This window comes from Carassius auratus, unplaced genomic scaffold, assembly GCF_003368295.1.
Source record: "Carassius auratus strain Wakin unplaced genomic scaffold, ASM336829v1 scaf_tig00014309, whole genome shotgun sequence".
Lineage (NCBI taxonomy): Eukaryota > Metazoa > Chordata > Actinopteri > Cypriniformes > Cyprinidae > Carassius > Carassius auratus.
The window spans coordinates 55,001-70,851 of record NW_020524489.1 but is presented as its reverse complement, the minus strand read 5'-3'; the positions used below and the strand labels follow the sequence as shown (position 1 = coordinate 70,851).

The 15,851-nt window shown below is 37.2% G+C and overlaps 2 protein-coding genes across 2 annotated transcripts in view; both read right to left on the bottom strand.

Moving 5' to 3' along the window:
* On the bottom strand, nt 1–10,588 carry LOC113074355 (protein GPR108-like). Its single transcript, XM_026247178.1, has 18 exons — nt 10,339–10,588; nt 9,059–9,172; nt 8,918–8,968; nt 8,753–8,835; nt 8,525–8,595; nt 8,324–8,445; nt 7,671–7,733; nt 7,480–7,575; nt 5,170–5,303; nt 5,012–5,087; nt 4,420–4,493; nt 4,208–4,325; nt 4,005–4,135; nt 3,882–3,925; nt 1,871–1,920; nt 1,705–1,788; nt 1,210–1,331; nt 1–1,128 (listed from the first exon to the last, which is right to left on the bottom strand). Exons 1-18 carry the CDS (start codon nt 10,429–10,431, stop codon nt 1,041–1,043), a joined length of 1,614 nt encoding a protein of 537 aa, XP_026102963.1. The 5' UTR covers nt 10,432–10,588; the 3' UTR covers nt 1–1,040.
* Nucleotides 10,589–15,606: 5,018 nt separating this feature from the next.
* The window catches only part of LOC113074351 (uncharacterized), a 1,170-nt gene continuing 925 nt past the window's right edge, over nt 15,607–15,851 (bottom strand). The window contains exon 3 of the mRNA XM_026247174.1: nt 15,607–15,815. Within this exon, the coding sequence (XP_026102959.1) occupies nt 15,607–15,815 (209 nt within the window). The remainder of the gene's footprint in view (nt 15,816–15,851) is intronic.

The window sequence follows — 15,851 nt, the reverse complement described above, 5'->3', positions numbered from 1 at the left end:
TTGAAGTTATTTGCTTTATTTCAAACTTGAACACAATTAGCATGATAAACCAGCAATTAACCAAGCAGGAAAAGCTTATTCTCTGACAGCTTGTGGAAATATCCTCCAGTTTAAAAGCACTGAGGGGAAGCTCTGGAGAGGTTTTCTAATCTAAACCGCTGCGAAGCTTCCCGCGCTTCCCGTGTGGACCGTTAGTTTTCAGTCTCTCAGTTATACACGGTGTAGCAGTGGTTAGTCCTTTATTTATAACTGTAGATCAATATTTCTAGTTGTTAAATAAAGGAAGGACAATTACAGAGTAGATCGAGCTATGAGTAAAATATCACACAATGAAGCAAAGAAGCAAAAGAAAAAATAATGTTATTTGTGTGTCGCATGTTGTTTTGGGAATCTCAGAAACAGGACAGAACATCAACATAACAGTCTTGAACGCTTTAAAGAAATTTACAACACCAGAAAACCTTCAATAAAATCTTAAATATATCCATCGGAGGAAAAAGACATGAACGTTCCCTAAATCTTTAGTTCACCTGGTGAAAAAGTCACGATAACCAACCTCTGTATTTACGCTAGTTTTAGAGAAGAACCGCTTCCAGTCGTCCGATCAAAAATAAACAGAAAAAAACCATGATATACAAACAACAGCATCACACTGCTTCAGTTAAATAATAAAGACATCAGGAAATAAAAGAAGGCTAAAATCAAACAAATCAAATTATCCTCACACATGCAGTATAATGATTGTACATGTTTGTAATGAAGGAATAAATGGGCGAACAAATTAAGGAATAGAGCAGAGTGACCACATCATTACTGTAAACCAAAGCATGAGATTCGGTCCGTGTCACTGTTATCCCAGAGTCTGTACGGGAAAATCGGCTCGTTATCTCACGGAAATAGTGTCTGCTGCGCTTTATTCTCATACGTTTTTTCCATTCCGTGTTTTTTCACTTGCATAGTGAGTCTGTGGGTACCAGGACAGCAATCTCAGGAAGGGGAGGAGTTAGAGAGTCCAGGCTCCGCCCTCTTTGATATGACACTCACAACGCAACCTCTCTCTGTCTCTCTCGGCCGTTAGACGTTTTCTTCACCTTGTGGATGCCCTCCAGCGCTCCGGATTCGGTTACACTGCGTGTGAGAGAAATTATATCACACACTGAACCTCTCGTATAGAAAGAGAGAAGGAGAGATGGAGAGAGAGAGACCTACACTTCATCCATCTCCAGGTCCTCCTCGTCCTGAGGCAGCTGTAGATACGGGTTATTCGATGCCGGACGGAACTTGAATCCCGTCAAGACGAAGAAGATCAGAGTAGAAACCTCCACTAAAAACTGCAAACACAAGGAGAGAAAAGACGGAAGTTCTGGTTAGTCGGAGCGATTTTCTGTGCTACAAACACACGGCTCCAGACTGTGACCAGAACTGCACATGAGAAACATCAAATAACCAGAATAATGGTACATTTAATGCAGGTAGAATAGCCTATATTCATTTTCCATACAGAAATGTTGCACATTACTGTTGTTAAAAATACATTTTGTATGCATCAACTCGAGCTCTGCTTTACGGTTAAATGTGTCCTACCAAGAAGAGTAACTGCTCTTATTAATGCAAAACACTAGTAATGTTCTGATTCAGTTATCTTTATTTAATACCCCCACCCACCAGCGCTAGTTATTTATGTTATAATGTTAGTGTGATTACCTCCCGACCCCACTGCCACTGGAACGGCACTGTGAGCTGCAGCAGTATCGCGATGATCCGCGTGAAGTAGATATAACACACGATCTGAGGACAGAGAAAACGCTTTCAGATGTTCACCTTAGAGACATGATCTTATCCTAGATGTGAATAAAGACAAATGTCTCACCATCACATAGTAATGTCTGAAGAGCTTCAACTTCTCCAGGTTCATAACAGCTGCACAAAAACGTAAATTGTGTATTTAGAAAAACAAATATACACACACAAACAAAAACAACATCGGTATTGATAACTATAGCGATAACTGTAACAATAATTATACTGATAAATGTGAGGATAATATCTAATTATAGTTACACTTCTCATCTTTTACAGTTATTGCTGTTATTGTTACAGTTATAACTATACTGATAATTCTTCTAATATATATTAACTAAATTAATAATTACACTGATAACTGTAGCAATAACTGAAAATAACTATACCGATAACTAAAGATAACTGTAGCAATAACTGAAAATAACTATACCGATAACTAAAGATAACTATTAAGATAATTATACAGATAACTGTGATGATAACTGACAATAACTATACCGATAACTAAAGATAATTTTAAGATAATTATACAGATAACTGTGATAACAGATAATAACTATACCGATAACTAAAGATAATTTTAAGATAATTATACAGATAAATGTGACGATAACTGACAATAACTATACCGATAACTAAAGATAATTTTAAGATAATTGTGATAACTGACAATAACTATACCAGTAAAGATAAACAAAAACTATACTGATAATTCTACTAATATATTTAACTATAACAATATTTACACTGATAACTGTAGCGACAACTGACAAGAACTATACCGATAACTATTAAGATAATTATACAGATAACTGTAATGATAGCTGATGATAATTACACTGATAACTACTATCTTTTACAGTTATTGCTGTTATTGTTACAGTTATAACTATACTGATAATTCTTCTAATATATATTAACTAAATTAATAATTACACTGATAACTGTAGCAATAACTGAACATAACTATACCGATAACTAAAAGATAATTTTAAGATAATTATACAGATAACTGTGATAACTGACAATAACTATACCAGTAAAGATAAACAAAAACTATACTGATAATTCTACTAATATATATAGAACTATAACAATAATTACACTGATAACTGTAACGACAACTGACAATAACTATACTGATAACTATTAAGATAATTATACAGATAACTGTAATGATAGCTGATGATAATTACACTGATAACTACTATCTTTTACAGTTATTGCTGTTATTGTTACAGTTATAACTATACAGATAATGCTTCTAATATATATATATATATATATTAACTAAATGAATAATTACACTGATAACTGTAGCAATAACTGAAAATAACTATACCGATAACTAAAGATAACTATTAAGATAATTATACAGATAACTGTGATGATAACTGACAATAACTATACCGATAACTAAAGATAACTTTAAGATAATTATACAGATAACTGTGATGATAACTGACAATAACTATACCGATAACTAAAGATAATTTTAAGATAATTATACAGATAACTGTGATGATAACAGATAATAACTATAACCGATAACTAAAGATAACTATTAAGATAATTATACAGATAACTTTGATGATAACTGACAATAACTATACCGATAACTAAAGATAATTTTAAGATAATTATACAGATAACTGTGATGATAACAGATAATAACTATACCGATAACTAAAGATAACTATTAAGATAATTATACAGATAACTGTGACGATAACTGACAATAACTATACCGATAACTAAAGATAATTTTAAGATAATTATACAGATAACTGTGATGATAACAGATAATAACTATACCGATAACTAAAGATAATTTTAAGATAATTATACAGATAACTGTGATGATAACAGATAACTATACCGATAACTAAAGATGATTTTAAGATAATTATATAGATAACTTTGATGATAACTGACAATAAATATACTGATAACTAAAGATAATTAGTTATGGTGTTACTGCACTTTTAGAGTATAACTGTGTGTTATAGTTATGGTCATAGTTTTGGTGCCTGGTGTGATTGGGTCTTTACGACACACACAGTTCCTGTCAAACACACCTTTGCCGTCCGTGTTCGAAGCCTCCTGCAGGTGTCGGATGGACCTGTTAGACACAGAATCATAAAACACATCAGATGACAGTAAATATCATCACATCGGGAGCCTGGCGCACCGATACGCACCAGATGACAGGGAACAGGATGGCTCCACAGCAGATGAGATCCACCAGGAACAGGATCTCCCTCCAGAAAGTGTATTCACTCGTGCCCTCCTCCGTCTCCTCGATGATGATATAGGACACGTTAGCCAGAACCTGCAACAGACCGGCTTCAGTCACGGATAACAGCACACCAGGACTACGAGAGAAACGTGTCCAAACACACACCTGCAGAGGAATGACGATCATGAAGATCTTCTTCTCTTTGTCTGACAGGATGTATTTGACGAAGGCAAAGCCGGTGCCGATGAGAGCCAGCGTGATGAACAGAAGAGCCCCCTTCAGCCTGACACACAGAGATCATGCACACTGAAACATACACAGTACGAGCACATCTCTAAGCGTGAGGAACACAAGGAGTGTGAAGGTGTGATACGCACAGGTGTGTGATGTAGTACATGACGGCCAAGCCTTCAATAGGATTCCCCTTAGAGTTGATGAAGTGAAAGTTGATCTGAGCAGAAGACACACAAACACTTGTGAGGATCACAATAACACAGGAACATGTTTCAAGTCAGCTCTGAACATATAGAATTAAATACTGCTTTATATTTATATGTAAATCAACACATTTTTGTTATTGTGTTTTTATATTTACATTGAAGTAGATGTAGACACATCTAAGTAAATGTATATATAACAGTTTCTATTGTCATATCAGCATCTAAGGCTATCTTCATGACAAAAACTGAAACACAAAATAAAACCAAATAAACACAAAAATTCCCACGATGACGGCAAGTATGGCCAAGTGCAATTCTTCAGAAGTTTTCAAATATTTTCTCCAAGTTCAAAGCTAACACGGTCAACTTTAACAAGTCATGAAGCTATTTTTTTGAAAAAGTAATAAAAATAGCAAAGCACGATTTACGAAAACTGAAATGAAAATGAAAACGGAATATTAAAATCAACTTTAATATTCCTAGAAACTATGAAAGTGTCTCAGCTGTGAGTGATCAGTGTTTTACTCACACTGTGGAACAGCAGAGACACAGCTTTAGTGTACGCCAGCGCCGCCATCAGCCAGTGGATCTTAAACACACTGTACCTGTCAAACACACACACATCATGAACACCAGCGGTTCCCTCACAGCGACAGGCCCTGTGTGTGTGTGTGTGTGTGTGTGTACCTGTACTTGAGCAGTGTGTACGTCCACACCACAGCCGCGATGAAGAAGATGGCAGCCATTGAGATGTAGAGGCGCGGCAGGGGAATCTCAGCCGCTGACAGAAAACCACTGGGATTCTTCTCTGTGATATTCACCTAACACACACACACACACACACACATTGTATTCTTAAATGATCTGACACCAACTTTTGCATAGATTTTATTGAAAAGTGCTTAGGGTCATGAGTCCAAAAGTTTTAAGATGTATGAATATGCTTTTAAGTTTTTCTTGCCTCATCTTAACAAGCAAAGCAATTCAACATTAATTTCACAGTGTGTCTGTGAAACCTTGAGGTATCATTGTAGTAGTTTTGTGAGTGCATGAACGTCATGTAGGATGACCACATTTTAGTTTTTGCAAAAAGAGGACAGTGGCTGTGGGCGGGTGTGTGGTGGGTTGGTGGTTAATATGGAAAATGTCATTTCCATACCTAAAATACATATTTTACAGTTACTGCTATGCATACTGATCATAACAACAGCTAAAAAGCTTCCTACCAGTGGCCCTACTTCACAAAACTTAACATCTAGCACAGTTTTATCAGGCAGAATGCTAAATGTTTTCGATACAAGCATTTCAGTCAAATGTAACTTCAGCAACATTTCAAACCTTTAAAACCACAGGGGAATATCAACCCATTAACAGTTTAAAAGTAGCCATAGGAAGAAAGAACAAAACGCAGACTTGACAACCCTGCATTCAACACAATCTGCAGGAGTCAGATTTGACTGATCATGGGTTGGGGAGAGAGAAATGGCTGACAGACAATGCAATATTACAACACAAAGTACCTGTACCACGTGGGAAACACTTAATGTAACGCATAAATGCGCGTAAGAAATATAAATTAAGTAAGCTAGTACACATAGGCCATGAAGTGTTGGCGAAATAACACATTGGCGAACCTGAGGGTAATCCATGGTATAGTGCTTAAATGGTATAAGTCCTTTCTTTCAAACAGAACCTGTTTCTTTACTTTGTGGGGTTCCACAGGGGTCGATTCTCGGCCCGATTCGGTTTTCTTTGTATATGTTACCCCTTGGATCAATTTTTCTTAAATAAATCATTACATAGTAGGGCTCCACTGTACTTGGTGGAACTGATTGAGAAAAATGAGGCAAAACGATCTCTAAGGTCAGCTGTCCAGAACTAAACGCTGAAGTAGAGATCAAGCTTTTGTAGCAATCACTCTGAAACTCTGGAATGAATCACCGTTTTCTCTCAGATCAGCTCCCACATTTAGGGGAAGTCGTGGCCTAATGGTTAGAGGGTTGGACTCCCAATCGAAGGGTTGTGAGTTCGAGTCTCGGGCCAGACGGAATTGTGGGTGGGGGTAGTGCATGTACAGTTCTCTCTCCACCTTCACTTGACTTAGGTGCCCTTGAGCAAGGCATCGATCCCCCAACTGCTCCCCGGGCGCCGCAGCATAAATGGCTGCCCACTGCTCCGGGTGTGTGCTCACAGTGTGTGTGTGTTCACTGCTCTGTGTGTGTGCATTTCGGATGGGTTAAATGCAGAGCACAAATTCTGAGTATGGGTCACCATACTTGGCTGAATGTCACTTCACTTTATTAAGTGTTTTTAAACACAAGCTTAAACAACATTTCCTTGCAGGCATTACCCTGTATATTGAATTTGTGGAGTTTATTTCACTGTCATTATATGTTTTGATTCTGTTTTATTATGTGTTTACTTATTTTACAGCACTTTGGTCAATGGTGGGTTGTGTAAAAGTGCTCAATCAATAAAAAAAATAAAAGAAAGATAATGATTACATGATATTGAACTGAAACATTTAAACGGTTGATTCATTCAGAAATAAAAAAAACAGCGTTATGTTTCTCAGAGACACACAACGGTGTTTGAATTTTTGTTGTTGTCAAAATAGGCAATATGGCGTCTAAAGCATAAGTCTCTTAATTAACTTAAACTGTTGTAAAAAAATAAATAAAAAAAAGCAATATAACATTTGTAATCATGGTTTTTTGGAGTAAAAAACAGCACTCTTCATGTGAAACTGATTAACTATAGGAAGTTGTAGAGATGTATACATTTTCTGCTCTCATATCTTGAATTAGTGATTATTCTAAATGTATTTTAATGGACTGAATCAGGCAGTGAAAGAACACACTGGATGTGACGATGATAACTGCGTCGGGCTGACACTAATGAAGAACACTTTGCGGTGGGTATAGAGAGGGCCACAGAGTTTGATGCTGATCATGTGACCCGCGGCTCTGAGCCGGTCAGATGTGTCTGCACACTCACGTGGAGAGCGTATGGACTCGGTGTCTTGCCGTTGTGGCAGTTGTGGAAGTCCAGGTTGTAGAGGCCCTGCGAGCTCGCACTCATCGTGAGACGGAACTGAGCGGGAGAGAGAAGACAGGAGAGGTTTGACATCAGTCACTGGTCTGTGTAACACTGTGTGTGTGTGTGTGTGTGTGTGTGTGGGCTCTCACCCTGAAGTTGTAGGAATCACCTTCTTGCTGCAGCTCCAGCCACTTCCCGTCAAATCTCTCCACCTGACGGGAACACGGTTCAAGAAGCAATGACAAAAACAGCTTCACACCAAGAGTCAAGAAACACCAGACTGCTTCCTCTCAGATTTGTGCTGCACGTCACTGAAGACAAATGTTTGCATCCTTTCAGTTTAATTATTGGAGAAAACGGATAAAATATTTTTGTCTTCCGTGTTTAAGATCTACACTGTGTTGACTATATCTCTCCGATGATGTGTTGGTATCTCATAATTACTAAGATGATAGACTGCATGTTCTTATCATACCAAAAGACGCTTTGCATAAATATTCACAACAGCACGAGCTGATGTCACTTTGACAGACACTTCAGATGCTGAGATCACACACATTACCTGAGAGAAATGATCAAAGGAGAGCGTTTGTTTCTGCTTTGTAAGAGTTCGGCACCAAAATATATGTTTGTGATGAGAAGTGCAAACGTCTGTGCATTCATTAGTGTTTTTAACTATGGGAGTGAAATGAAACGCTCTGAACACTAAACTGTGGTGACAGCAACCAGTGTGGAAACAGTGGGATTCATGACCCTTTACACAAGCTTTAAAATCAGATTTAACAAACACACGGGTCTGTACCTTCTGGCTAACGGTGCTGCTGACAGCCGGCGTCTCTTCTGAATTCTCTTTCTGTTTCGTTGTCTGATCAACACTCGGCTCTTCTGGCTTCTCAGCCTCGTTATTTTCTCTTTTGGTCCTCTCTGAGAAACACAGACACCATCAAACAGCCTTCAAACACACACACACACACACACACACACACACACGCAGTTCTTTTACCTTTGTCTTCATCGGGCTTCAGTCTGGACTCCAGCGTGAAGTTATAATGACCAAAGTGCCTCACTTGGACTCTGCACACATCCACCATCACAGTTACCAGTTCATCTTCACAGTAGCTAACACTTTATTTTACAGTGTCTTGTTACATGTACCTACTACTAGAATAACAAAACATGATTCATAATGATGGGCCGGTGTGTTTCTCCTCACCGCTGGACAAGGACTCACCTGAGACGCTCGGTGTCCATGATGAAGAGGATGAGCTCAGTGTCATTCTTACTGTTCTTCAGCTTACACTCCAGCCCCTGCTCCTGTAGAGATACACACACACACACACACACGTCAGGAACACGAGATGAACTCAGGACAGAGAGAAGAGACACAGACACTCACGGTGTTGGACAGGATACCACTCACTCGAGACCAGGACAGACTGAAGCCCACCTGCAACACAAGACCACAGCAGCTGATGAATCACACACACACACACACACACACACTCTCGTTCTCACACACACACACACACACACTCACCGTCCCGGGGTCACTCTTCTCCTGGGGCAGTCTCAGAGACAGCAGGTGGACGTCCAGATAGCCATCCGGAAAATAACCGAATGAGTTCAAGTGGACCACAGACCGCGTCTCATTCTGAGAGAGAGAGAAGAGAGAGAGAGAGAGAGAGAGAGAGAGAGAGAGAGAGAGAGAGAGAGAGAGAGGGAGAGAGAGAGAGAGAAGGGAGAGAGAGAGAGAGAGAGAGAAGAGAAAAGAGAGGGAGAGAGAGAGAGAGAGAGAGAGAGAGAGAGAAGAGAGAGAGAGAAAAGAGAGGGAGAGAGAGAGAGAGAGAGAGAGAGAGAGAGAGAGAGAAGTGAGGCGCTCAGCATGAAGAGTTCATTATGTGTCAACATATGTACATATGAGAATCCCTAAATAATTCAGTTTATGACAGAGTCGCTACACAAGAGAAAGAAATGATAGAAACCATCAGATAAATGTGACCCTGGAGCACAAAAACACTCATAAGGGTCTTTTATTTATTTATTTATTTATTGAGATTTAGGCCATAAAATAATCATTCCATTGATGTATGGTTTGTTAGGAGAAGATACAAATATTTAATGCATATTACTAATCAAAAATGAAGTTCAGATATATTTACGGTAGGAAATTCACTAAATATCTTCATGGAACATGGTCTTTACTTAATATCCTAATGATTTTTGGCATAAAAGAAAAATCTATAATTTTGACGCATACAATGTATTGTTACTTATATACCTGAGCTACTGAAGACAGGTACATGTGTGTAAATAAAACCCATAAATCATCAAATAAACCAAATGAAGGCTACAGAATAAATCATTAAATTGATTTTAGTCAAAATTAATGTAAGCCATAAATACACAAATAGGCTACTTTTGTAAATAACAAATCATTACGTTTTTGAGGTCAATCATTAAATACGTGAAATAGATTAGATAAATTAATTATTAGATCTAAAATAAATAATTACATAAGGGACACATGAGACACACATACCATATGTAAAACACAAGTTTAAACAAGGGATATAAATCATTAAATAAATGATAAAGCAATAAATTCATCTTTTTATGTACAAGGAACCTTTATTTAAGTAAGATAAAAGAGTTACGTAAACCAAATGCTTAAATAAAGGAGATAATTTATTAAAGAAGCTGAATTCATTAGACAAGTCAGTAAAAAGTGAAATAAACGAGACATATCTGAAATCACGTTGAATAACTGTATAAATGAGTATAAATGAGCTGATGGAGTATAAATAAAGAGAGACAGACCTTGAGTTCGAGCTGGTGGATCCTCGCGCTGATCTCTGACGCCATCAGGATGAAGATCACCACACTCACCAGAGACTTCATCATCATCATCATCCTCCTCCTCACACGCTGTGTGCCGATCACTGAGCCGTCAACAATCAATCTGTCTGCCAGAGGGTCGACACTCACTCATCGGATCGCCAGTTTGTTTCCAAACTCTTCCAGCTGTACCTCCACTTCCGGGACGCGTGAGCGAATACACGTCATCACCGACCGCGGGGGCGCGCGCGGCACAGCGCCTCTACTGGCGGGAGGACACGCTTCCTCAGGAAAACAGTAACTAGATAGAGTTGATATTATAAATATATAAACTACCTCCAAGCTGCCGAGCGTAATCTATAAGTTAGTTATTAAATAAATTGGTCGACCTTTTCCATTTTGACTCATAATTTCAATGATCAAATGCAATTTTTTAACCAGTTAACCTCAAATTTGAATATTTCAATTACAATCACAACTATTGTTCAAACACACACACACACACACACACACACACACACATATATATATATATATATATATATATATATATATATATATATATATATACATGAACTTTATTGAACAAGGATGATTGTATTTCAAATGGCAAAAATATCATAAATACAACCCCTAGTAATATTATTAAATGGCTTATCATTTTTGACCAACCGGTGGCGCTGTAGTCAAATCTTTTTGTGTTCTGTGTGAGGTGGCAATGGCAAAGTTTGTTGTTATTATTTTAAAGCATCTGAGTCATTTTGGAAACATGCCTAAAATTTTTAGAAGCTCTGTACAAAAACAGTTTCATTTAGTGACACGAAATCCATAAAATTTTGTCAGCACAGTCTGAAGAGGAGTTAAAAAAAATAGGTTTTCAACATGAATCAGAATGGCGGAGAGGAAGTTCAGCCATTTATGGTTCAGTCAGTTATCAATGTTCTTGACATGTTCCAAGGGCAACTTCATTACAATATGATGATGTATGCAAAAGTTATTAGTGTTTTCATAAATTGCTTTATAACTTTTTGAGTACCCTCAGGGCATGGTGCCAAGATGCTTACTGATTTTAATAATAACTAAGTCTACACCAAACCTCATATGCATTTTTGTATTGCTTTTCGTAGAATTTGTTTGCGGGCTATTCCAGAATGGTTTGACTAATGGTAAAGTAACTTGAATTCCATAACATTTTGACCGCAAGGTCTGAAGATGATCTGGGTCAAATTTTGTGACAATCGGTTCAACAACCTAGGACAAGTTCGAAAAAGTAGGAACAATTAAAGATGGCGAAAAAACTAAACCTTGGGATTTTTGAGTGTCTTGCAAGAGTCAGGATATTTTCTTTCTGTGGCTTACGGTTCAAAAGTTATTAGCATAAAATGTTTAAAACTTTGGACAAGTGGTGGCGCTAGAGAGTTTGAGTTATATACTCCAAATTTGCTATGGTGACTCTTCTCACTTTTCTCTATCAGTATGCCAAATTTCACAAATTTCACAACTTTCCCCAAGCGGTTCTATGGGCTGACATAGACTTGCGGTGAAAGAAGAATAACAATAAAAGAAATTCTAACGGATACAGAAGCTGCCTACACACCTTTGGTGCTTGGCCCCTAATAACAATAATAAATACATTACAAATGATTAAATATTACACAGCAAAATCTCCAGTGTTAATTTAACACTCTGAGTGTGGACTCATATAAACACTGAAGCAGTGTTAAAAGTAACACTGAAGCAGAGTTGAAGTTAATGAGATAATTAAGAAGTTAATTGAGTTATGATTGAGCATTATTGAAGACACCTGCTGTTAACAAGCAGAATCACAAACGAGAAAAATCACAATTTGTGTATCACCATTATAGTGGTCAGTGTTTGCTTTAGTTGGGATCTTGGCTTGTAACTTTTTACTTTTAAAGTTTGTTTGTCAAACCAAGAGCAAAAATCATCGCGTGTTGATGATTATGTTTTAATGTGATCGTTGTTTGACATGAATCACTGAACTCATTTACAGTCTTTTCTCAAAGTAAAACTTCCAGTATTGATTGTCACAGCTTTGATTCCACAATGAAAAAATCTGTATTTTCTATACATTTTGTAGGTATCTCTTGCAAGTGATTCTGATTTTTTTTTTTTATTAAAGAAGTTTAATTTGAGGCACACACAGATAACAATAATCAGCGTATGAATCTCAACAACGGTGACAAACAACATATTCAGATAAACAGACCAACTCTGAACATCACAAAATAAAATAATAATAAAAGTAGCTTAATAATATTAATAGGCCTAATAATCAGAAGAATGTAACTGGCCTAATAATTAAAAAATCCCAAATTAGATATAACTAATTTGTATAAAATTATTATTTTTTTAGAAATGAAATGTTTTTGATTTAGTTTCTTGCTCCATCTTCAGCCATGCATTGAGTCTCTGTGTCCACTTTGCAGAAGTCTTCATCCAACACTTGTAACATCCACCTGTGAGTACACTGTAAAAAACTGTGTTGTTAAATAACAGTAATTTACTGGCAGCAGGGGCGCCAGTAAAGTACTGTTAATTTACAGCTTTCAACCATTAATTTACCACTCTTTTTTTTTTTTTTTTACAATATTTTACCGTAAATTATACCATGGAAATTAACTCCACTCCCACTGCTTCAAACTGTTCGAGTTTAAAAGCTAGCATTCCTATGATGTTAGTACTATGAACTTGCCAGATTTTTTTTTCTTCTGTTTATTTATTTATTTTATTTTTTTCGCTATAACAGGTTCCAAAAATGCATTGTTACAGCATGTAAAAAAAAAAAAAAAAAAAAACATAATTGTTTTAAAATCACGTTCAAGAGTCCAACTAAAGTAAACACTGATCTCCAACATGGTAGTGAAAAAAAAAACACCTAAACCTATGTAACTCTCAATAAGATCTTCTGTAGACATCTGACAGAAATAAAGTCAGTCTGGTTAGTAATGTGAATCTGGTGAAGCTGTTTTATGAGTTGTTTAATCAGATCTTGAGAGATTTGATGAATTATTTTATTTCAGTTGATGTCATCTAAGGCAGTGGCTCAAGTCAGTTCTCTTCCTTGTATTTCTCTTTCCTTTAGTAATTCTGTTTGTTAATAGCAGGTGTTCATCACTCATGCTCAATCATCAATTAATCACATAATTATCTCATTAACTTCACTAATTCAGTGTTACTCAAACACTCTGTAGTGTGCACACATAATAAGTCTTCATTTAAAACTGAGGATTTTGTTATGGGGTTTAAAGGGTTAAAAATTTAATATGACGAAAAAACAGCATGAAACATAATTTAACAGTAATAAACTATAATTAATTTACAGGAAACAAACTGTAGAAAACAGTTATTTACTGGCACCCCTGCTGCCACCCCTGCTGCCAGTAAATAACTGTTTTTCTACAGTTTGTTGCCATTAAGTAATATACTGTTAAATGTAAATGTCAGATTTACCAAATGAAAAAAAAATAATTTAACTAAAATATTTGTGAACATCCATAGAAAAAAATGTATGCAAAGTCATACACTGATAATGAGAGTAAATACTGAACTCAACTGTATTAATGTGTTTTCACAAGAGAGATCTGTTAGTTTAATGCAGTTTTGTTGTTCACCATTGTTCTGGAGAGTAGAGCCTGTGCTTCAGTCAATGATGAGCCACAATTTCTGATCTTCTGCTGCTTTATATAAAGATGCTGATACAGTGGTGATCTCTGTGTTAAGTACTTAAGCACATACAGGTGTGCTATAGCTGACAATTAACTGCAGTGATTTGAGTAAAAGTCATGCATTTAGTTCCTTTACTACTACACATTAAGGGCCGGTTTCCCGTACGGGAATTAAGCCTAGTCGTAGACTAAATGTCATTTTAAACCTGGATTTATTGAAGTAGCTTTCTCACACATGGATTACAATAGTCTCAGACTTGCACTAGTCTAGACTTAAAACAATCGGATTTCTAGAAGTAGGATTAGACCTAATTCAGATCTAAATGAAGTCTTAAATTAAACCTGGTCAGAAGCAGGTTTAACCTCAGATTAAAAACTTCTTGCCTCAAGGCTCACGTTCATAGTAGCAGAAAATGGATTACCTCGACTATTTCAACGACAATCAGAGACCACCACCAAGACCAGAAAGAAGGTTGCTGAAAGACAGGAGCAACCCACTAAATGATTTTGATGATTTACATTTTCTTGACCGTTTCCGTATGTCAAAGGAAAATGCAACAGAAATAATTGGTTTGCTGCAGCCCAAGCTTTCAGGTGACTTAGTCAGGGTCACTCCTATTTCTCCTTCCTTACAAATATTAATTACCTTAAGGTTTTTGGCATGTGGAACCTTCCATCGTGAAACTGGGGATTTGTGTGGTGTAGGTGAATCAACAGTGTGCAAAATAGTACACAGAGTCTGCAGTGCTATATGTGAACTGAAAAAGGATTTAATCAAATTCCTTTGGTTGTATCGATGGCTGCCACATTCCCATCAAGTGTCCCTCTACAGCAGATGCTGAGGAATTCAGAAATCGTAAAAACTGGTTTTCAATAAATGTACAAGGAGTGTGCACTCCCACTATGCAGTTCTCCAATATTGTTGCACGTTGGAAAGGTTCAACCCATGACTCAAGGATTTTCCACAACTCCTCTTTGTACGGTCAGTTTGAAACAAGACAACACTCTGGAATTCTACTTGGTGACAGTGGGTTTGCACAGACAAACTTCTTGTTCACCCCCTATCTCCATCCAGTCAGACCAGAGCAACAGCGCTATAACCAAGCTCACATGCTCACCAGAGGGCTAATAGAGCGCATGTTTGGTGTATGGAAGAATCGTTTCCAGTGTCTCCGAAATACACTGCGGTTTGAACCTAGGAGGTGCTGCATTGTTATTATTGCAACAGCAGTGCTTCATAATTTTCTTAAACAGTGTGGCTGCCCAGACCCTGATATTGCAAATGATGATGACCAACATGTCCCTATCGCTGAGCTAGCCAATGACAGAAATGGACTTGCTTACAGAGATGCTTTTGCTTTGCAGCACTTCTCATAAATGAGCCTTGAGTGATACATAAATGATTGGCATAGACAGGTAAAAAAAATTCATGAAATTATTTATTTAACTGAGATTTTGTTCCAAAGTCAGTTGACACTGCTGCTGCTTCATGTCTCTCTCTTTCATAGACAACTCAAGATGAAGGATTTTCATTTTGACTTCATGTTCTTCTTTTAAATATTTAATATTTTAACTCTATGGCAAGTTTCTCATGAATGGTCATCCTTTTCCCTCTTGACCTGCTGCCTGGATTAGAGACTGCTGGATGCTGACTACTGCTACTGCAGGAGACTGGATGCTGCTGCATGTTGGTGCTGGCTGCTGCTGGATTCATTTGAGCATCTTGACTGTTCCCTGCACCCCCCAAGTCCTGTGTCAAGATCAGGTCATCTTTGTATGAAAAAAATAAATAAATAGCATTACATT